The sequence below is a fragment of the Trachemys scripta genome, chromosome 9 (genome assembly GCF_013100865.1).
Source record: "Trachemys scripta elegans isolate TJP31775 chromosome 9, CAS_Tse_1.0, whole genome shotgun sequence".
NCBI classification, from domain to species: Eukaryota; Metazoa; Chordata; order Testudines; family Emydidae; genus Trachemys; species Trachemys scripta.
In genome coordinates, this window is record NC_048306.1 from 68,243,783 (window position 1) to 68,268,177 (window position 24,395).

The following is a 24,395-nucleotide window of genomic DNA, read 5'->3' on the forward strand; positions in this document are numbered from 1 at the left end:
GATTAGCCCCACTGGGCTAGCAGCAGTGATAGGTATATTTCTGATTGAAACAAACCATATATAAGATAGGAATGAAAGGCCTTAAGAGGATAATGGGATATTACCTTCAACCTATTCATTCTATTTTAAATGAGTTAGGAAGAGCTCTGCTGAAAAATGTAAACATTTCCAACAAAACTAAGGAATGAACTTTTTGTAAAAGTTTTCAGAAAAAAAAAAGTCATTTTTTTCTGCCAGCTCTAGAATTAGACCATCTCCATGTTTGAATATCTGCACCATTGTTATACCAGTGATGGTCTCTGTTAGATTCTCAGAAAGAGACAGGTAAAACTAGGTACCAACAAAATAGAAACTAACACAGAATCTTGAGGACTCCAGACCCTCCCCTGAAATGTATTGCATTTCTAGCAGCTCACAAAATATAGTGATATAGATCCATATATTTCCCTACTGTGTCAAATTAACCATAAAGGGGAGAAAATAATGCAAAAACACTGCAGCTTTTAAAGAGCGATGGCTCAGGAACATTCTACCCCACCATCACCACCCCTTAGGAACTGTGAATCCCAGCCAGTGTATGAAGTCGTTTTCAATGCAAACACACACACACACACACACACACACACACACACACACACACGTCTGGCCATGGTGCTACTGACTACTAGGCCACTAGCTATTCTCTGTGACTCCACTGAGTGGAGCCTCAGAGCCCTGTTTTTTTTAAAATATGAATTTAATTGAGATAAAAGGGGGAACACCCAACTATAGCAGTTATTGCTTGCCTTCCTACCCCACCCTCTGGCCCGCATTCCTTTCTGTGAATTGTTTGGCAGATGCATGGATATTTTGCAGAAGGGAGACTTGTGGCTATATACCATAGGGGGGACATCTCACGTAGCTGCCAACACTCCCCTTGCAGGATGTACATATGTTTGGCTCCCTTTCATCAGTCAGCAGAGGGGACAGGGCTTTTATATCAGGTTAAACACTGACATCTTCTCCTAATTTTCAGTACTTCAGGCACTTGCTGGACATATTGTAAATCAAGCATTATTAAAACAGAGATTCTCCTTCGGATGTATAATGCAAACTGATGCTAATCCTCAGCAGTGAAATGTCAGTTCTTAGAGAGACAGTCTTACTGGGAACTTTTTAAAGAGATTGCTGGCCAACTCTCTTTTCATTAACTTTCCTTAGCATTGGCTAAGAATAATTAAAATTTTCATGGAAATGGAGCTGCTCTCAGGCCTGGTCCAAAGTCCACGGAAGTAAAGAGGTGTCTTTAAATTGACTGCAGTGAGCTTTTGATCAGGCCCTTAGAGGAAGGCAAATTTTCTGATGCCAAAGGGCTGTTAAAACTGTTATTAATAGTTCAGGGTGGGATTTTCAATGGAGCCAATAAGAGCTAGGTGGCCAGCTCCCTCAGACTTTCAATAATTTTCATAGGCACTGATGCTGGGGGTGCTCTGGAGCTAAAGCACCCATGGGAAAAAAAATAGTGGATGCTCAGCACCCAGCAGCCACAGTTGTTCGGTGGTACCAAGGATCAGTTGTTTGGTGGCTGCGGGAGGTGCTCGGGGGAGGGCAGAGAGCAGTGAGCTGCGGGTAGGAGCCTCAGGGGAGGAGTTGGAGCAGGGGGCGGGAAGAGGCAGAGTGAGGACGAAGCCTCAAGGGAGGGGGCGGAGTTGGGACAGGCCTTAGGACAGAGCAGGGATAGAGCACCCCTGGGGAAAAAATAACTTCCACATGCACTTTGAAAAACCCAATATCAAAAGTGAATATGGAGTTAGGCAACAACATATCACAGAAATCTGTGTGAAAGAGGGCGTTTTGCCTAGAGTGATATTTGCAACAAAATGGGGAACTTTCCCTTAATTTTATTAAAAAAAATACCTTTGACATTTTTGTGAAGTTATTTTGTAGTTAAACTTTATGTGAAAATTTCTCAAAATTGATGCAAATATAAAATGCTAAGTATAAATTAAAACATATATAATTAGAGAGAAACGCTTTACATCCTTTAAGAATCTTACCTCCCTCCTGGGTTGCCTGATTATGCCTCAGCTAGTCTGGTGTTCTAGTGACTGTATCATAACAGAATGACTGGCTGTTAATTTCATTCCTCACTAAAGCTTGGCAAATATTTTTAACAAATTGTTTTTTCACTGAATTGCATTTTTCAGGGTCCGAAATTATTAGTTAAATTCATTTCACATTTGATGAATAGTTTTGGTTGGGAAAACAAAATCAAAAGAGATGAACCTTTCATTTCAATAGTGTTTTGATTTTAAATTTAGCCTTAAAAAGTGAGGAAAAAAGGTAAAAAACATCCAAAATGCCCCAACTAAAACAAAAAACTCAGAAAAAGAAAATCAAGTCAGCCAAACCATTTTGGTAGGGACTGAGCTTTTTTCAAGACTGGGCCACAGAGAGAGGTGGCCCTTGAAGTAGAAAGAGAACAAATGAAATAAATTTGGGTTTGGAGACTTGTCATAACTACAATAACAACACTTCCTACAGGGGCTGATCCAAAATCCACGAAAGTCAATTAGAGTCTTTCAATTGACTTCAGTGCACTTTGAGTCAGGCCCATTCACATGCACAGGTTGTGACTCATCAAATGAACACAGGACATGATCTTTCTACAATACAAAATAGGTTACTTCAAGGCATAGAAAAAGATGAAGAACAGTTTAATATGTATTGGTTAAAAAAGAATCAAAACAAACCCCCAAAATAATTAAAAACTAAAAATTACAGTTCCTTCTTTTCTGTCTTCCAGAACTGTGACAAAGCAACAATTAATGTTAAAGGCTCACATTAAATTTTATAAACCCAGAATAATTATAAAATTGAATCATACTTGGGTGTTCCAAAGGGAAACAATTTACTGCAATGTCTAGGTTGCCAGGTATGGTCTGTATTTTGCTAATCTTCTCTGCTCTGCAATGACAAAAATGAAAACATTTTAGGAAGCTGGTGTAGCGAATGCAAGAGGGGATGTAATTTCTGACTTAAGAGAGCAATATGAAATGAAATATCACCAGTCATTTAAATCATGAAATAGTGAAAGGTAAACCGTATTTAGAGCTACCAAACTGTGTAAGAAAAACAAGTGCATTACTTTCCTAATAAAATTAAAATGGGTTAATAGATATGAAATCAAAACAACACTTTGATTAACAGAAAATCTTACTTCCAACTAATTCCTACTTGCAAAATAGTTGCATATGCTCCCACAAAACCCTCGGCCCATATTCTCCCTACCGTCTCCTCAGCCAAGGGTGACTGGACTCCAGCAGATCCAAACCAAGGGGTGCAGAAGTGAGAAGTGTTGCTTCATTCCTGCCTTCTCTGTGGAAGTACTTCCTTGGGGATTTTGTGGGGAGAGGGATTCATGGGAAAGGAAGGAGTCATATGGAAGAGAGTCATGAAGGACCCATGGACTTTTGCATGTGAATTAGTGAAGACCTCATCAGCATTAACTTACTGCTTTTCAATTAGCTTACTGCTCTACAATTTGAAACATGCCCCCCTTTAATGGGAATTCTGAGAACACTCACTTGTGGGGAGCTCAGGGCATCCTGGCTCCTGCAGCAGCCATATTGAGAGGGGACAGAGGCACAGGCATTGTGTCTGCACGGATGCCCCTGAGGATGCCAAAGTGGCCTTGCTCTTCTCTAAAAAAGGAGATGCTTCAGACAAGCTGACTAATGCATCTATGGCCAACACTTTAGTTTACTGGTGATGTCAGTGAACGTATTGCCATATACTCGTAACTATGAGGATTAAGGACCTGATCCAAAGCCTACTGAAGACAATGGGAGTCCTTCCATTGACTTCAATCAGCACTGAATCAGGTCCTAAAAGAATTTCCTACAAATGGAATTGTGATGTTTTAATCAAATTAATGTGCTTTTTGTGGGTTGTTTTTGGGATGTGAGGCGACAGGAAGATACTGTTTCTCTTGTCACTCACACCGGTGCAAATATATCGATTTCAGTGGAATTAATCCTGATTTACACTTGTGTGACAGGAGAACAAGCCAAATCACCATTTCACAATTCACGTACTGGCAAACGTTTGAGAAAAGTAGATGCTCCCAATGTCCACTATACAGGCTGCCATGGAGTTCCCAATTATAAACAATAGTGAGGGATAGGAGAGCTGTTAAAGGGTTATTTTCATTTTCATGTATATTTCTCCTTTTCTCAGTGTGTTCTTGCTTGCTCCTCCACCTGCACCTTCCCTAATGGACACTTATTCCGTGAATCACTACCTTTTAGTTGTAATAATGTGTACTAATGTCAAATGCCTTTCCAATTATCCTGGAAAGCTCAGCAGACAATGGACTAATGTGAAAAACATGCATTTAATATGGCTATTTTGGCACACTCACCAGTGCGAACAAGGACACTAATGAAAATAGCATTATAACTTTAGGCCTCTCCCAAGCTGACCTCAGACCCATTCCTTACCTTCTGTATTCTGCTATTAATTTAATCAAATCTTCAGTTGAAATCTTGCTACTTTCTTGCCTGAACAATGGTGAAAATCGGGAGTCTCTGTCAACATTTCCCTGATTATCCTTAAACACTGGTCTGCAAAGAGAGAAAGCAACATATATTTGATGACAGCCGGGCATGCTTAGTCATATTACTTGAGAATTTTCAATTCACATATAATTGTTCATCACTTGTGACACAGTATGAATTTCTGTGCAAAAGTCAAAGGGAACAGATAGTTAAAATTGCTCTCCAGGGCATATACTTCAAAGCAAACATGCTATTCTTAGTTTTTGTTAGGGGATATAGTTATCCTTAAAAGCACCCCTTCTGGGTGTTCCAAAGGGACACAATTTATGTATGTATGTAGGCCCCAGTCCTGCAAAGATTTAGGCATACATTTAATTTTATGCAATGTGAATAGTTCTACTGACTTCATTAAGATTACTCACAGTGCACAAAGTTCATAGATTCACAGGGACCATTCTGATCATTTATTTTGACCACATGCAAAAGACAGACCACAGAATTTCACCAAGTCATTCATAATCAAGCCTATAACTTCTGACTGAGCTAGTGCATATCTTTTAGAAAGACATCCAATCTTGATTTTAAAGACTTTAAGTGATGGGGAAATCATCACACCCTGAGGTAAATCGCTCCAATGGTTAATTGTCTTAACTGTAAAACCAAACAAGCAAGCAAACAACAGCCCAAACCGAAAAAACACACTGCACCTTATTTCCCTTCTGAATTTGTAAAGCTTCAGCTCCAAGCCATTGGCTCTGCTTATGATAAAATAAGCATGTCTGTAAGACTTTGCAGGAGTGGGGACTTAAAATGTAACTTCTTTGGGGTAGGGACCTTGAGCCAGATTTTCCAGCCCATTAAATCTGCTTTGCACCTCTCCAGAATCACAAGGGTAGATTTAAATTGGTGTAACTTGTCTCAATACATGTTTGAAGAGCTCTAACTACACTTTTAGTTATATAAACAATAACCAATTTTAAAATGCTAGTTAGAAACAATGGAGATTAAATGGAAAAAGGGATATCATATTATAATTAAGAAAAATACATATCAGCTTTTGCTTGCACAGGAAATCACTTTCAGATATTTCCACTTCTGCTCACTGCCACTTTCAGGATTTAATTAAGACATTCCAGTGCCCTTTGAATTGCCCAAGGGTTCAAACACTCTGGCTGGATTGGATACTATAGCAGCTGTGCAATCAAAGAACATTGGATTCAACTGCATCATGAAAAAAAGTGCTTAAGAAAAGTAAAATGCTTTTGACACAAAGGGCTACTCCACAAACCATGTAGCCAGCCTTTTTTCTTCCTTAATTTACATCTCTGTTATATTGCCAGTGAAAAAAGAATTGATGTCAGTAGGAAACATTGCCAGATACCAAATAAAGGCGTAAACTCCGAGGAGAAGATTCAACTGATAAGGACAAATGTACAATGTCATAACTCATGTAGCTGAGGTGGAGGGACCAACATTAAATTTCTCCATAACTACAGGGAAGTAACCTAACTGTTTTATCAAATGCTTTTAGCATTGTTTATATACTCCAAAGCCTTACGTCTCCAGATTATCAGGAGAGATGTACAAAATAGCCAAGAAGTAGCCTCCATTGTGCTACTAGAATTTGTGGAGTGACTACAGAGTCACCGTGGGCTGGGGGAAGATTCCTCACTCTCTGTTCCCCATGCATTCAGTTACTCTAGCAAAGTGATTCTCAACCAGGGGTACACATACCCCTGGGGACACACAGGTCTTCTGGGGATACATCTAGCTATTTGCCTAGTTTTATAACAGGCTACAGAAAAAGCACAAGCAAAGTCAGTACAAACTAAAAGACAATGACTTGTTTATACTGCTCTATGTCCTATACACTGAAATGTAAGTACAATATTTTTATTCCAATTGATTTATTTTATAATTATATGATAAAAATGAGAAAGTAAGCATTTTTTCAGTAACAGTGTGCTGTGACACCTTTGTATTTTTAGGTCTGATTTTGTAAGCAAGTAGTTTTTCAGTGCGGTGAAACCTGGAGTACACAAGACAAAATCAGACTCCTGAAAGGGGTACAGTAGTCTGGAAAGGTTGAGAGCCACTGATCTAGCAACTGGGGCCTTAAAAGCATCCAGGCTAGAAGAGTAAGGTGGGGATGTCAGTCCAAACATACTGATGGACTTTCACTGCAGATTAAAAAGAAAAGGTATGTAAATAGTGCATACAAAATATAAATATATCGATACAAACAGGTAACTGCTGTGGAATTAGGTGTGGCACCTTTAAGGACTGAGCTCCCTAGACAGAGTTTCAGAGAAGCTCTTGTTGTTACGCACAGCCAGTTGTAACCAAACACAGAATAAAGCAGATTTTGTGCAAGCCTTGTGTAATCACTGAACACCACAACTGCATGAAAACTACGCACGTGAATGAACAAAATAGGCAACTGTGTATGCAAATATATTCTTACATCCACAATCACCCACTTGCAATAAACCATCTTTACAGCCTATTTTGCTACTATTCATATTTTGTGTGTGCAGTTAGAAAATTTGGTCACCTTTTGGCATGTTATAATGGGGCTTATGTATATACATTGAGAAGAGAATTATGTGGCTTTTTGCTTGCCAGATCATACTGGTATCTCAGTTATTAGCGCTTAATAAAAGCTGAAGAATTGCTTTTGGAGCAAGCATTATGTATATTACAGCTCTAGTTAACTAACTTCAGTCTTAAACTTTGCTAGATAGATTTATTCTATGAGGCACACTTGCGAGTGAGAGAATCCCTAACCATAGAAAGCAATCTAAAGGTATTTCAGAATGACAGCTGACATTGAACAAAATTTGAGTTAACTCAAAAAAAGGGATGGATCATAAAACTCTCATAAAATCCAGGAATTTAGCATTTGAATAATAATTTATTGACTCTCTACTGATCGTTGCTTGTGTACTAGAAGCCTCCTTTATGGAAAAGTCCTAGATAACTAAAAATGAATTAAACTTTAATATTGTTCTATACAAAATACTCTGAAAATCAATAGAATTTAATAAATAATTAGATCCTTTGTAAATTTTTTAAACATTTCTATATAATTTTTAGTATGGATTTCATTAGCTATTACATTGTAATTATACTGGTTCTACAGGTTAAAATATCTGTAGAAAGGTCATAATTGAATATTAAACTTGGTATGGCATTTCTTAAGGGTTGGCTAAGATACTGTAGAGGGATGACAGGTTTTAGAGTAGCAGCCGTGTTAGTCTGTATCCGCAAAAAGAACAGGCGTACTTGTGGCACCTTAGAGACTAACAGATTTATTTGAGCATAAGCTTTCGTGGGCTATGCATTCATCAGTTCCATCTGATGAAGTGGGCTGTAGCCCACGAAAGCTTATGCTCAAATACATTTGTTAGTCTCTAAGGTGCCACAAGTACTCCTGTTCTTTTTGTGGAGGGATGGCTCACCTGTGTGGTCAGAGATACAGGGCCAGTTCCTCAGCCAGTTCCTAAGTCCGCATAATTTCATTAGCTTCAGAGCAGCTATGTCAGTTTACATCAGCTGAGAATCTGGCCCCAAACCTTGCAAGGTGTTATGAGGTTCACACTATGGGATCTCATATAAGAAATCTGTGTAGGTAGAGGGGTTGGAAGCAAGAGGGGTGTGTAAAAATTAATCTGAGTGAGTAAAGTTTCCCCACATCTATTAAATGGAGACCAGATATACATCTACAAATCTTGGCAGGTTTGAGAATGGAAGGCTGATGTATCACACTGAAATTCTAATGTATAGTGTAATTTCAGTCATCTGCAAAAATCTACAGTGCACCAAATGAGACCAATGCCTGAGAGAAATCCTGGCACAAACCTGAGTCAGCAACCTGAAGGCTGCGTACAATTCTGTTATTACATAAAGTAATCAGAGTTCCAATTGCACGAATGACAACATGACACATATGCAATTGTCATATTTTGGCTGAGTGAATGAATATGTAAAAATCACACTGTGGCCATCTGTAATTGCTTTAAATTATAATAACTCAAAAGGGAAACTTTAGTGGGAGCACAGTTAATGCCAGAAAATAAATAAGCGGAAAATACATTTTCAACCCAAGATTTTTGCAATTTATCATAGTCAAAACACTTTTTGTGTGGTGTGATGTGTGTCTTGTGGAAATATCTATTTTCAAGCTACAAAATTAGAAATATATTTTACTGGATCAAATTCTTGTTATATCAGTGTTTGTTCCACTTCATTGTTCTTATACCACTGTGAGACTAGAGTATGGTGACAGATTTACTCTGGATTTACACTGACATAAATGCGAGCAGAACGTGACCTACTGAACCAAATTCAACCCTGGCGTAACACCAGTGCTGTCAATGTGTTTATGAATGTAGTGAACTTGGACTAATGTGTTTCTGCTACACTGTGTCATCTGCCATGTTCTCATTAATGATTGAGAAGTTTAAGAAGAGCCAATAATTAGACCACAGCATATTTCACAGTTGAAAAGAAGTCTGTAGTTTCGAGACTACACAGTGAGATGGCCAAAGCACTGTCATTCCTGGAGCAGACCAAGAGTAGAACCAGTATCAAGATTCTTCATTGATAAAAACACTCAGTGAGGGCAGGCTGAATGTGACTCGGGTCCGGATCCTTAAAGGTACTTTGATGCCTATCTGCCTCTTTAGACACTTAACTCCACCATTTAGGCACAACTGACATTTTCAAAGCAGCCTTCAGCTACCACTTAAGTCCTGTAGGCACCTAAGTTTCCTTGGGTCAGCATTTGGAAAACTACCTAAGTGCTGATGTTGTCCCACAGCTAATGAGCAGCTTGGAACTCTAAAACAAACTAAAGACTTGGAGGCCCCAAAATAGGATTCTCAAATTAAGCAGGAAAGCACCTATCTCATCTGTGGGTCCTGTTCCTGTGGGTGTGCTCAGACCATGCCTAGCACCTGTGAGCTGCCAGCCCTCCCATCAGGAGGGCCAGAGGCAGGCAACCAATAGGTGGAGGGGCAGCAGACTGCCTTATTGATCAAAAGACATCTGGGGGGCACAGGGAAACACAGAGAGAACACAAGAGAGATATCGAGCAGCAGCAGCGAGGGATGCTTTTGGTTGCTAGGGCATGGACTGCCGCCTGGTCTACAGTGGGGGGAGAGGGAGAGTCGATGTAAGATACGCAACTTCAGCTACGGAAATATCGTAGCTGAAGTCGACGTATCTTATTTCGACTTACTTCCCGTCCTCACAGCGCAGGATCGACGGCCGCAGCTCCCCCGTTGACTCCGCTACTGCCACTTGCCCTGGTGGAGTTCCGGAGTCGATGGGAGCGCGTTCGGGGATCGATATATTGCGTCTAGACGAGACACGATATATTGATCCCCGATAGATTGATCGCTACCTGGCTTAGATGCCTAATTCCAAGAGAGGGTTTGTGGCTGAGGAGCCTGAGGCACTTAAGCCCCCTCTCCTTGGCATTTCTCTCCTTGCTAGCTTAGGGGGCTCCCCTCTCAGCTGATCGGCTTCATAAGATCCCTTCTCAAGGCAGGTAACTCTCCTCATGCTCTATCTGAGGAGCCTGGCACCCAGACTGGAGCTGAGTTTGCAAACTAACAACCTGATCCAGAAAGGTGCCAAGAGATTTCACATCCCACTTAGCTCGATGGGAGTGAGGGTTTAGGGATGCTGATGAAGGGCTTGGTCATGTCTGCTAGGTTCTGGCCCACAATGGGGTTATTGCAGAGTAGTGTTGCTCTGGTGGGAGTTCTTGACTGAGGCACCAAGCTTCTCAAGCTATCCAATGCACTGGAGCAATGCAGCCCCTGCACATGTTCCCCCCTGTGACCAGCCAACTCTGCCTCTGCCCCTCCCCATGTTTGCAGTGAGTAGTCCTTGTGCAAAGGAACATCAGTTTCTTCTCCTGCCACACCAGTGGTACAGCAGCAGGAATGATCTAGGCAGGAGAGAGTTAATAAAAAAACACCTATGTTTGGCTCCTAGCCTGCATATAGCTCCATTATACCTTCCCTTATATGCTGAAATTGTTCTGCCAAACCAACGGACAACTATTCATGTAATTTTGATGAATGGTTCTTTAGCTATATAAAGCTGATGAATATTGGTGTGCATCCTTGAACTGAGTACAGTACAGCAGAAGAAATTATCTTCCTCTTTCTTGAACAAGTAAACCCCTCTCCTTACTTTATTGGAGATCAACCAAACTATCTGCCAATAAAATATAAATGAGTGCTTCTAATAGCTCTGCTTTGTTGTTCTTTTGCCTCCCTCCCCACCTCTATAATTATAGAATCACCACCTCCATCTGCCCTGGGGGTGGCGACAGTGTCCTCTCGGTGCACCACAGCTCCAAGTCAGATAGGAGTACCCCAATTCCAGACCCATCATGTGCATTACAACTACCCCTGATTATCATTGACAGTCACTCAACTAGAAAGCTGTCAAGTGGTGGGGGGGCTGCTGCTCCCCAACTTCTGTTCTGCTTCTATAATGCCTCCATTTAATGCCCTACCATTCCTGAAACACAACGGCAGGACAGGAGCTATAGAAGAAAAGGGCTTCTATCTCTAGCAGACCTTACTCCTTTGTCCAAGGTTCCATTCCCCACTCGGTGCATATACTACAAACATAATGGGGAGCAGTGGTTGAAGTGCTACTGGACCTCACTGAGCAGTGCTCTCTGGGCAGCAAAATATTGAGAAGTAGGACAAAGTTGAGGAGGAGAGACCAAAACAGAAAAGGAGGAAGAAAGGAATCAAAGAAAAATAGAGACAGAGGGGAGGGAGAACAATACAGGAAGGGAGAAAACCAAGGCAGAAGGCAGGAATCCAGCTGGCAGGTGTCACAAGGTGACTGGCCCCTTTAAGGGGAGATGTGGCCAGCCCTACCTCTGGGGGCAAATCCTAGAAAGGGACTGAGAATGGTACTGCCAGGGAGTCAGGTTGGGCGCTGAATGCTCTAACCCAGGGACAGAGACTCTCAAAGCCCAGAAAGGGGCTAAGAACAGGGCCCAGAGGATGAGCTGAAGAGAAGCCACTGAAGGGCAAAAGAACCTTTCTGTTTGTTGGGACCATTCAGTTGGACTTTTATTACCCTAGAAAGGGTTAAGTTTTGTTTGTGACGTGGCTGGAGGGCTAAGCGACATCTCCAGCACAGGCCTGTGGAAAGTGGAGGAGATGCAGAAGGAAACAGACAGGGAACATCTGCGGTGCCACACTTGGCCTGCAGGGGGGTACTGCAGGACCGGCACTCCCCCATGACACCTGGGAAGAGGAGAAGGCAACAAAGAAAGCAGGGAAAAGTCCCAAAGAAGAAAGGAGGAAGTGAGAAAGAGTAGAATGCACAGATGTACTATGGAAAGAAAATGGACAGGAAGCAACCACAACAAGAGCTAGAGGGTAAGGGTTACAAGAGAGGGGACACAATAATAAACACATTATTGTCATTAATCATTACTGCAAAGATAAAATAAATAAACCTCCAGCTTTCTAACTCCTATTGAGAATACTAACAATGCAAGCACTTCCAGGGCATTCTCCCCCTCTACCACCACCAAGGCATAGGCACTGGGACTACTGGGAGCTTGTACAACCCCCAGATCTTTGGCCAATGTTTCTCAAAACTCGACAGGTGTAATCATAGGGCCAGAGTTCCAATCTTGGGTGCCTACATATAGGCTCTTAAATCTGTATTTAGGCAGGTATTCGATTCCCATTTCAAAGAAGAATTAGCTTTGTAAAAGTCTCCTGAAAGAATTTTAACTTTCAAACCTCTCTTAGAATATTTAGCACAGTATTGCTCAGAGTGGGGCTACTCCTGCATTATTGTCATAAATTGACATTGTTCTTGATGCTTTCTAGCAACTTCAGCATGTGTATAAGTGATAGATGCTACCACACTAATATTTAATGGGAAAGTGACTGTTATTCAATTATGTAAATAAAGGGAAATGGGACAAAACAGAATTGATTAAAGCCACCAGAGTCAGCCAGGGGCATGGATAAAGTAGAAAGTATTAGTTTGAAGCTGAAAATGTGACTCATAATAAAAGTACATGAATCCAAGAGCAGGGTGAGCTGTAAGATGTTGTTAGAAATGTTATGTAAAAATAATCAATATACATACCTCACTGACCAAGCAAATGGCATACGGTATTTCCCCAGCTTGCTGCAGAACTGTTTGTTGGATTTTAACACTTTTTGAGCGCACTAGGTAAAGAAAAATAAATACCATTAGTACCGTCAGTACCGTCATCACAGCTTTTGTTCTTGGAAAACAGGCTTATTGCAAGTTGAAACAAAGGTGCCTTATGCGTACCGGAAATGCAATTTAGGTGGTGTTTATCTGAAGGGTTAACAAAATCAGACCAGCATGGTGGAGCGTCATCATGGGAGAAGTTTACTAGGGAAAAGTTGCACTCTGCTGGAGGTTCGCAGGGGGTGGCACTAGGCATGGGAGGAGGTGAGAACAGGGTAACCAGGGATGCATTGTTTGAGTACATCCTCTGAGCAACCTCTGCTGGGGGATCTATTATGCAGCCCCTGAAGAAATGTAGTCTTCCCTTCCCTCTGGTGGAAGCCACTGGAAAAGGGCAGAAGTGGAAATACTACATGTTCTTCCTGCAAATTAATCCCTTCCATGGTACCAGGGCGCTCTTGTTTAAACTAACTAAATGGAAGATTGATATTCTGGTCTCAGAGCTGGGATATCTTAGTGCAGCCAGCAGATGTCAACCTGGATTCTGTCATGCCTTATAATTTGTGCAATCCCATTAAAATCAATGGGGTTTCATGGGGCCTAAGTCAAGGCAGAATTTGGCCCTTCAGTGTCTGAAAAGCATTTTGAGTGCATGTAAATTCAAGTAGCAGATCAACCATGGAGTTTAAAATTGTACAGGCAGACCCATAGAGGAATTTTTTTTTGCTGAAATAGTTAAAAAAATACATGTCAGGAAAATGTGTACAATGGCAGGTACCATTAGGCGTTTACCATTTCAGTGTCTCTCTCCCAATTCACTGAAATTACATTTTCTGAAACCTATAAAGTGGGGACCTCAAATCTGCTGTGGCACTCTGTGCAACACACTCATGTCCTAATCATTATGTAGAGTCAACATATCAGAGTGAGTGAATATCTCCTTGGCATACAGAGCCCTTCTTAAATCTTTGTGTGAAGGAAGGGCAAGTGTGAACTGGCCACACAAGGTATGTCTACATTGCAGCAGGGAGGTATTCCAGTACCATAATGTCCACACTGCTATTTTTAGAGGCTTGGTGCAAGCTGAGCTAGCATGAAACTGTCTACCCCCGCTGAGCATCACACCTCTCAGATGCAGTGTAGACGTACCCACAAAGAAGCCTCTGCACCCCATGTGCACCATGGAAGTAGGCTGTACACCCGCCTACTTGGGACTGTAGCGGGAGACTAGCTAGGATCTGATGTCCCAAAATCACTTTATAATGGAAGCAGTCGTCATTTTAGCCCATTGCAGCATCGGCAATGTAGTCATGCTGCCTGCCTTTAGATTGGAGCGTGTGGATGGCTGGACCCAAACACCCACCTAATTCCCCTCTCAAAGGGTTATGCTTTGTATGGGGCTGAGGGCAGTGAATTTCACTCCACTGGAGTAACAGCGGCACAAGTAGTACACAACAAATAGATTCATAGATTAGAATCACAGTCTTTCATCTAGGGTTTACCAACTCAGTTCTACTGCCAAATGTCCTGATGCAAACTACATCTACTATATTAAGTTTATTCCTGCATTACATGTTTAAGGGCTTCATCTTACTTCCACTGAAGTCAATAGGAATATTGCTACTGACTTCAATAGGAGAGGATCCTAACTGAGTGTACAATTAAGCATCCATAAACTGGTAAGCCTTGCAAACATAGTGTGCAGTGTTTTCCACCCACAGGAGGACATTTACATGAACAATCAAAGAGGCAATTTATGTTTATATTGCATTACCTTATTAGAGTCTGGATTCTTAATGTAAGGTTCAGCACTGCTGGCAATATTTCCCATGAGCACCTTTTCTATTCTTGCCACCAAAACAATCTCAGAGTGGGGGTTACTTATGGAGAAAAGAGCCTATAAATACAAGAGAGTATAGTTAATAAGCATATAACAATTCTGTAACAAGTGGAGACATTGTCAATGCCCCCAGCTGGTGGAAAGGAAGTTCCTGTTTGAGCCTAAGTGAACCTAGAAGGATTCTGCGTTGGTGGATCTTGCACTTTCTTCTAATCCCCTTAACGGAGATGTTACACTAACAGACTCACCAGGATTTAACTTTCTTAGGCCTACTTAGGTTTATTTGTTTGGACTCACAGGATCAAATACAGAAATGATGTGTAAATGTTAGATCTTTTACACGACCTGAAACCCTTTATGGTTCGTTAGTCTCCCTTAGAGTTACTCACGTACATATGTTCTCACATAGTTCAAAGCAACCACAGAGTCACATCACAATGAACAGTAAACACAATACTCAGGAGTCACTGGCCAGCAATCTTCCTCCTCATTTTGCAGTCTTCACACAGAAGTGTGCCATGCTGCATCTCATCTGGTCAACCACCTCGTCAAACCAATTTGCCGTGAGTGCCCTCTGCCCTTTGCACCTGGCACCAATCCCTGAAAAACTTCTCTGGCCCATCCATATGTCCCACAACTCAAGTTTTCTTTGTCTGATCATCTTGATGATATCCAGTATGGCTTCAATTATGCTGTAAATTTGGGCGATCACCTCCTCGTTAGTCGTGTGTGAGGTATAGCTAATGCTCAGCAATCACCTGCAGTATTCCAATTACAAGGCAGAAAGCCTCTTAATGTCCTGGTTCCTTAGTGTCGATGTGTCACATGCACAAAGTGAGGTGCTGAAGACAAGAGACTGCAGCAATTTCATTTTGCACTTCCTGGGAATACCTTTGCTTTTCTATATGTGGCTGCATGTCACTAGGGCAGCAGGAGTGACTCCAATTTTATGTCAGACCTCTAAGTTATGTTCAGCATCCTATGTGGTCAAGCTACCCAGGTATTTGAAGTGCTCAACACACTCCAATGTCTCCTCAAATTTGGGTAGAAATATCTTCAACTTTTCAACAGATGTAGATGTCACCACCGTCTTTGTCTTTCCATGTAATAGCTTTAGACCTAACAGTCTCTGCTTCCATCTCTGCTCTTTTTAGCAATGTTTGCACCTCTTCTTCCGATGATCCAATCCGGTCAACATCATCAGCAAAGCACAGATGACAAATTTTTCAACCACCGATGGGTACACCATCCTGTAGGTTTCCATCAGTGGCTCTTAAAATTTCTTCTAGATAATCATTGAAGAGGGTTGGTTATAGCATGCAGGCTTATCTGACACCTATCCTCAAGTCACTGAGTGGACATAAGCAGCACTAAGGAAATCTAACTGAACTTAAGGGGAAGTCTAATTAATGCCTCACTTTTGAATTCGTTTGGAATCCCAGAAAGGGCTCATATTGACTGGTTATCTGTTCTGTGATATGTACACATATGTAAGATGAGAATATTGAATATGATACTAGAGTGATATATTTTCGATACAAGAAATCAGATAATTTGTATTTTTCATTATGATTCCCCTTTTGCTTTACATACAGAGGAATCTGTATTTCTGGATGCTAAAATACCAGAGCTGATTTCAAACAAAACTGTAGCTAAAATTGAAACTATTCACCAGACAATATCAATTTTGAGGATTATTTTTGATTCTCTAATTGGAAAATTTGAAATAAAAAATGTTGTTTCAAATCAACACTAAAATGAAATGACATGTTTTGTTTCATTTTGATTTAAAATATTGTTTTGTTTAAGTTTGGGAAATAAAAAAAAAAATCTATTTTCAGTTTTTGGATTCCAGTTGGAAAACAATAAAAAAAGCTTGAAAATTCATGCTTTCCCCACTTTCACACACTTTACCTTCTCCTCCATTTCCCATTGGACAAAGGAAGGAAAAGTACAAAAGTGAGAGAAAGGATAAAAATAAATTAATTTAAAAAACAAAAACTGAAAGTTGAAATTTTTCAGTTTTCAGAAATAAAAATGTAATGAAATGATATTTTAAGTTGAAATAAAATGAAAAATGTTGTATCACTTTGACATTTCAAAACTAAATGAAAGATTTCATTTTTAAATGTCGTTTTGATATGAAACAAAATTAACCTTCTTTCACGTCATTTTGAAAATTCCTTTAGAAAACCCAACACTTTTTGGTTGAAAAATTTTGAAAGGAGATTTTTCTTACAGAATTTTCTATGGCAAAAAATTGAGTTTCTGACCATCTCTACTACATATACTACTGGGGCAACCCTATGATATCCCAGGTAACCAGGGAGCTTTCTTTCCATTAAAAAATGTGTCTAATGAGATAGCATAGATGCTTATTTTTTAAGAAATTTGGTCACAGCCATACACTTACTCATTGGTATGCAGTTTAATACATGAGTGTAATAGTATCTACAACTGAAATTATAAGGAAATTCTGGAGTCAGCATGTGATACTTCATGTTGGAATTTGGCCCGACTATGAAGCCAAACATCCTTTTTCAAAAAGATGAATTACAGAACTTACTGAAGACATAGTCCCATTACCATACAATCTTAGGAACAGTTCAGGAAAACATCCCTATTCAGGAAATCTCCCAAGCACATGCTTAAGTGCTTTCCTGAATCAAAGCCTAAAAACAGATGTAACATAAATTAATAACATGGAAAAGAAAACAGGTATGGAGAGTAAATGGAGGAGAAGAGTTACAATAACAAGACTGTGTCATAACTTAGAGAGTAATGCAGACGTCTAGATGAGTTTTTAAGTTGTGATTTTGTTTGGCTGGTTTGGGAGAGGTCAATAATTGAACATAAAAATGGCTGCACACTTCATGGATTTCTCTAGATAACAGATACTGACAGCTTCAAAGGAGCCATTAGAACCCAGTTTAGGATGTTTATGGTGCATACAGAACACAAGTACCATTAGTGGTGTGAACAATCCCATTTAAACATCAGTGAGACAAGTCATGCATCAAATACCTGTTTTGGATACTTCAACCATGTCTCTGGAAATCCCTTGACCACTGGTGGTTCTTCTTCACTCGTGTCCATTGTTTCAATATTGCCATTTTCCAATGAAGATGAGGAACCTAAAACCATCTGTGTAACAAGGGTGTGGTTCAGATCCACATGAAAATCAGCAGAGATTTTCCTGTTGTCTCTGATATCAAACAGAGCCACGCTCACAAAAAAAGGCTCAATCTAGAGATAAAAATCAGAAACAACTTGATTAAAATATAATACTATCAAAAGGCAAGAGGTTTAAAACCTATCAGTTCTATGTCCCATGTGCCAGACTGTGCAAATCCACCAGATGTAGGGTGCAAGAAGTTTCTCCCACCCTTGCACCACTGTGCAGGTGCAGTACATGTTCTTAGTCCTTGAACTTCAGGGCTGCAACTCTAGCTCTGCCTGCAGGGCTAGACTACCCAGAAAGGGCTGGGAGAGGTAGGGCATAGTGATAGTTCTGCCTGCACCTCAAGCTAGTTAGCAGAGCTGGAATCCCAAAGGGTAAAGCAAACACAGCACCGCTTTGGGAGGACGTCGTAGCACTCATGTTCTCCCTACAACCTAAGAGGCACTCTGCCTACCTCAAGAAAAATATTTCCAAGAGCTCCTGCCAGCGTGCTTTGCCACCAGACCTTCCTACATGTGGCTAGTGGCTGCACTGCCTTGATCTCTCTCTTTATAGCATCCCTTTGCAAATGTGCATGCAGTAACAACAATAAAGAACTCTGTTGACACAATGTTGCCGTTTTTTCACAAGTCTTGCAATATTTGGTGTTTTTTTTAAAGCGCCAGCTCCTAGAATTCAGTGATTAGGTCAAAATCTCAGCTTTCATTTTTAAAAAAAGTATCTAGCATTCATGGCTGCAGAGAAAAGCATGAAAACATGAACCCTGTGGTTTTAAAAAAAGAATGCAAATAAAAAGACCAAACATTTATCTCACTGGATTTTTAAACCAGTTTCATGAGTCTGGGGGGCCTGATTCATGATTTCTGAAAACTTGGGTTTGACAGTACAGTTGGCATCTAAATCAGAAATGTGAATGAGAAATATGCAGACCAACAAGTTCACAGATAAGGGTTAAGGTTATCAAGCAGATCCCCTGAGAAACACATTTCACAAATATCCTGACATAAGAGGCTTGGCTGCAGTCATTACAGTTTACAGCTGCTTTGCATCGCTCTGTGGAACAGGAGAATCTGACTCTTCATGAAATTATGGATGCAGGGTGCATTAGCAGATAATCAGTTCTATGCTTTCGTAGTTCTGGACTGAGTTATTGCATTTCCTTGCTACAACCATCATTACTTTACTTCCCCTGCTGCTTTCATTCTGCTGTAAAAATACTGACCACCGTATGCTGACTATGCACCCACTGTAGTGGTGACCTGCAAATGAAAAATCAATTTCTCATATGTAATGGAAGGAAGCTGAATTGCCAGAACATGGATTTGATAAAATATTTGAAATTCTCCCACTTAAAGCAGGAGGTAACAAAATCCAGGGGTTGCGCATTGATGGTTTAGGTTTTCTCTTTTTACAAGAATAAGAGAGGGAGGAGGATTTTATAGATTAACTTTTCTGCCTCAATATTTATTGTGCTTTCATGGATTTATAAAGACTGTAAGTCCTTTAATCAATAAAATGAAAGTTTGTCTACTTTCATTTAGCTTGTATATAGGTCCAGAGCTATTTTCTATCTTAATGCAATAATAATGTTCCATCATCACAACAGATATACACATCTCCTCAAGTCAGAGTGAGGAGTTACTGGGTTATGGTCCCACTTTGTACAATGGAGGGAGCACATTAGCATTACAAAACACTGTGCTTTATCAGATGGACTGCTGCCCGCTCTACATTGATACCAATTTGTTGTGTGCTTATAGGACCTGATCCAAGGCCCACGGAAGTCAATGGGAGTCTTGATGCCAATAGGCTTTAGATCAGGGCCATAATGCACAGTGAAGAAAAGGCTGACTTAGATCTTCACAGATTGCTTTCTATTGCACTTAGCACCACAAAGAATCAATACCTCCAAAATATTCTATTACTACATTCAATGTATTTATTAACCGCAGAATGTTGGTCTAAGAACTCCCTAAGTACATGATTAAAGCCTAATGCATTTACACAGGGAGAGGGAAGAGCAAGCTTGAAATATGGAAGAAGGGGCTTTCATCGCATATCCTAATTGCAGCAGTAATACAGACTTAAAGAGTCCCATCCTTGAGGAAAAGAGACATGCGTATGCAGAGAAATATACGTAACTTACATTGGTTATAGGATCGTTTTCGTTCTCAGTCACACAAGCCTGAAGATTCAAACTGAGGGATTTACAAGTTATCATGATCCTCTTTGCATCCTTTTCCTCAAATGGTTTGATCACTGAATCTGTTCCTGGAAACTCCTTTTTCTGAAGATTTGAGGCCTAGAATAAACAATTTGGGCTGATTATTTATGTGTAGTATACACAAAGAAATCCAACATTATAAATAAGATTTCTATCTGCACCATCTACCACTGCAGTATCTGAACACCTAACAAACATTAATGATCTATCTCCATGTAACCCCTGTAAGGAAGGACAGTATTATTACCCCCAATTTACAGATTAACAGCTGAGGCAAAGAAGTTGCTTAAGGTCACATAGGGTGTCTGTGGCAGAGCTCAGAACTGAATTTACATCCCCTGAATTTCAGTTCAGCACCTTGGTGATCAATTTCTTGTAATTTGAAAAATGGAGACCAATTTGAATTGTTTATTTCTGTTTAGATGAATGTAGCCAAAAAGTTACAGAATGTAACTCCAGACATCTGTGTAGTAGATTTCAGACCTCTAGTCTGTTGCAAGATAAATATATTTTGATATCACCATATATTTCAGTTGACTTGAATGAGGGATGTACTGACTTCAGCTTTAGGAAAGGTTTTTATTTCTCAACAACATAAAGGTGGCTGTTTTTCCAGTCTTGCTCCCCATGAAATCACTGGCAAAACATCCATTCAATGAGAGAAGTAACAAGCCCTGAATCCTGAAGTTTAATGTCTATTAAGCTACTAAAGATGTTCAGATAAATTAAAACCAACCTAAACCTTCCAAATCCCCAACTAAGCTACTTAAGTAGCTTTGGTGAACTTTTCTTCCCATCAAAAAGAACAGGAGTATTTGTGGCACCTTAGAGACTAACGAATTTATTTGAGCATAAGCTTTCGTGGAGTAGCTACAGCATACTTCATCAGATGCATAGAATGGAACATATAATAGAGGAGATATAGATCACAAACAGAGAACATGAAAAGGTGGGAGTTGCCCTACCAACTTTAAGAGGCTAATTAATTAAGAGAAAACTTTTGTAGTGATAATCAAGATGGCCCATTTCAGACAGTTTGACAAGAAGGTGTGAGGATACTTAACATGGGGAAATAGATTCAATGTGTGTAATGGCTCAGCCATTCCCAGTCTCTAGTCAAGCCTAAATTGATGGTATCTAGTTTGCATATTAATTCAAGTTCAGCAGTTTCTTGTTGGAGACTGTTTTTGAAGCTTTTCTGTTGTAAAATTGCCACCTTTAAGTCTGTTACTGAGTGACTAGAGAGGTTGAAGTGTTCTCCTACTCATTTTTGAACGTTATGATTCCTGATGTCAGATTTGAGTCCATTTATTCTTTTGCGTAGAGACTGTCCGGTTTGGCCAATGTACAAGGCAGAGGGGCATTGCTGGCACGTGATGGCATATATCACATTGGTAGATGTGCAGGTGAACAAGCCCCTGAAGGCGTGGCTGATGTGATTAGGTCCTATGATGATGTCACTTGAATAGATAGCTCATAGACTCATAGACTTTAAGGTCAGAAGGGACCATTATGATCATCTGGTCTGACCTCCCGCATGATGCAGGCCACAAAGCCATCCCTACCCTTTCCCTTGACTCTGCTGTTGAAGTCCCCAAATCCTGTGGTTTAGAGACTTCAATTAGCAGAGAATCCTCCAGCTAGCGATCCCTGCCCCATGCTGCGGAGGAAGGCGAAAAACCTCCAGGGCCTCTGCCAATCTACCCTGGAGGAAAATTCCTTCCCGACCCCAAATATGGTGATCAGTAAAACCCCGAGCACGTAGGTAAGATTCTCCAGCCTGACCCTCATTAGCCATTATACTATTTACCTGCCATGGCACGCTGTTCCTTTGACTAAAATCATGTTATCCCATTAAACCATTCCCTCCATAAACTTATCTAGCTTAAGCTGTATGCATCTTTGCAGTAAAAGCCAAAATAGGGAATAACCATGAAAAATGCTATTCTTGTAGTGTTTCCGACCAATGAGGAAGTACCAGGAATCTTGTGAGATCTTCAGTCCAGTTTGGGAGATTCAGGAGGTTGAGACATAGTTCAAAGAAGGAACTAAAACTTTGGTATTCTTATCCCAGCTGAACCAAGCTTTGATCCCAGTGCAGTTTCTTCTTGAAGTATAATATTAATATAATATTTCTTCTTGAAAATAATATTTTCCCACTGACTTCAAGTGGAAGCAAAATTGAAACCTTTTTGATATTCACCCATCACTAGTTTTTAATGCCACTCATCTAAAAAGCAGATCAACTATAAATAATGCTACATAATCAACAAATCAGCAGCAACCATCAGCAAGCTGGGTACCTCAAACACTGTTTGTGGGGAGAAGATGCAACATTCCAAATAGCGTTCAACACAGATGTGGAATTCTGTTGCATAGGCAAGTACTCAACCTGCCTGCTGACCTCTAAACAACCCTGGTGTTTTTTGGTACCCAAGTCAGTTTGGGCCTCTCTATCTTGAATACCGTTAGAAACTAAAACAGAAAATTCTCACTTACAGTTATATCAGGATCTAGGGAGAACAGATTTAGTCGTTCCATATTTCGAGAAGCTTTCACTGTTTCTTCTGTTTCCGTGATGTACTGTGGCAATAATTAATAAGTTAGTCTTCTGTATACAGACATTTTTTCCAGATACAGTTCATAAAACTTAGAAAAATTATTGATGCTTCATTTAGAACAATAATACTTTTTATTTTGATAGTAGCTATCATCTGAGGAGCCCAAAGTGTCTTTAACTTTAATTAAACCTCACATCCCTGTAAGGTAGATGCATTTTATCTCGGTTTTACAGATAGGTAAACTAAGGTATGAAGAGCTTAAGCAGCTTGCCCAGGCATCACAGTGATGGGCCAGGAATAGAACCCAAACTTCTAACTATCAGTCTCCTGTGCCAATATGTGCTGATTAATTTATCTAAAAACAAAACAGACATTTGGATTCCATTTTTTCAAACACATGAATTCAGTGATACTTTAATATTTAATATTATTTTGGAAATTTCAGGTCAATCTGTTTCATAAGCACATTACACAGTACGACCTGGATCAAATTTTACCCTCAGATTCATGTGCCACTCGTAACTGAAGTCACTGGAGAGTTAGACACCCATATATCTGGGCAGACTTTGGTCCTTTATACGTATCATATTATCATCTACTTTAGAGAAATTTGTCATGGTGATAATAGATCAGATAGTCAATCATAAGCCAGTTGCATTAATTTAAAATAGCTCAACATAATATTTTTATCATAGCTTTTTAGCCATTTGTTACCGTAAATAACCAAAAAGTAGCTGCCATTCACTTTGTGTGTATTTGTTTGTCTGTTTTTAAATTAGCTCATCTTTATGGAGAAGTCTATGCCACAGTCTCAGAGAAAAAAACAACAAAAAAACCATACTCCTTTCTCCCCAACACTACCGGCAACTTTCAGTGAAATTAGATAAGATAACCAGCAGTAAACAGCCAGTTTCCTTGGAACTCTGCAGGCAATATAGGAAATCTTGCCTCCTTGGGGGCAAAGTTTCCCAATGCAGTGATGCTGAATAGAGAAGAGAATGAATACTTCTTGAATAAATTGACTTCAAAGGAGCTACGCTGAATTACTTTAGGGGAGAATATGGCCCGAAAACTCTTAGCATTACTTATGGTTGAAAGCTATTCTGTTTCAGATAAAACTCCCAAGAGCTCTAATAGAAAATAACAGAACCACTTCCTCTTTTGCTTTGTCATGGCCTTAAAACACAAAATGACATGTGCTGGGGTTTTTAAACCTCTCTTTATGTTAGTAATCATCTTAGGAATTGTTTGGTACATGTGACCCATACAGTACTTTATACCGGCACAGCATAGTAAAATATCATGTTTATTACTTTTGCGAAGTCTGGGTGCAAGGTGTTCTCCGAAGAATCACTCTCCTCTTGTGGGCAATCATAATTCTCTGAAACGTCTGCATAATCTTAAAAAGAAAACCATTATGGAGAATGACTGTAAGATTTGTATTACACCTGCAATTAACCTCCAGGTTTAAAATCCAATTCACATCCTATTTATTTGTATTCCATATTTTGTCACTTTTAGCGCTAAGGAACTATCAAGATATACACATTCTATAACTGTTTAACAGAGTGGTTTTATCACCATGATCCCTGTCCTTCCCAACCCCATCTCCCACTATTATTTGTTACTGCCTCTTATTTTGCCATAACTAAAATTGGAAGTTATTCTTTACAGGGCAAGGGTCATGTCTGTATTTGTTTTGTGAAGCATCTAGTATATTTATGAGCACTGCATATATAATAAACAATAATGCTCCTAATGAAGGGGCCTTTTCACTTTTCTCCATCCCTCTTGAGGTAGCAGAGTGGACTTACTCTAATCTTATGGGCCA

General features: G+C 40.0%; 1 protein-coding gene across 19 annotated transcripts in view; it reads right to left on the minus strand.

The window, feature by feature from the left end:
• The window catches only part of DOCK10 (dedicator of cytokinesis 10), a 239,284-nt gene that overhangs the window by 82,914 nt on the left and 131,975 nt on the right, over positions 1–24,395 (minus strand). For 12 of the 19 annotated variants that reach the window (XM_034780722.1, XM_034780717.1, XM_034780736.1 and 9 more), the window contains exons 9-17: positions 23,878–23,963; positions 22,503–22,586; positions 19,926–20,081; positions 17,623–17,844; positions 14,533–14,655; positions 12,687–12,769; positions 4,482–4,604; positions 3,271–3,372; positions 2,867–2,946 (exon numbers count right to left, since the gene is read on the minus strand). In XM_034780722.1, coding sequence (XP_034636613.1) covers positions 2,867–2,946; positions 3,271–3,372; positions 4,482–4,604; positions 12,687–12,769; positions 14,533–14,655; positions 17,623–17,844; positions 19,926–20,081; positions 22,503–22,586; positions 23,878–23,963 — 1,059 coding nt within the window. The remainder of the gene's footprint in view (positions 1–2,866; positions 2,947–3,270; positions 3,373–4,481; positions 4,605–12,686; positions 12,770–14,532; positions 14,656–17,622; positions 17,845–19,925; positions 20,082–22,502; positions 22,587–23,877; positions 23,964–24,395) is intronic. The other 7 variants (XM_034780726.1, XM_034780728.1, XM_034780732.1 and 4 more) reach the window with 1 other exon arrangement.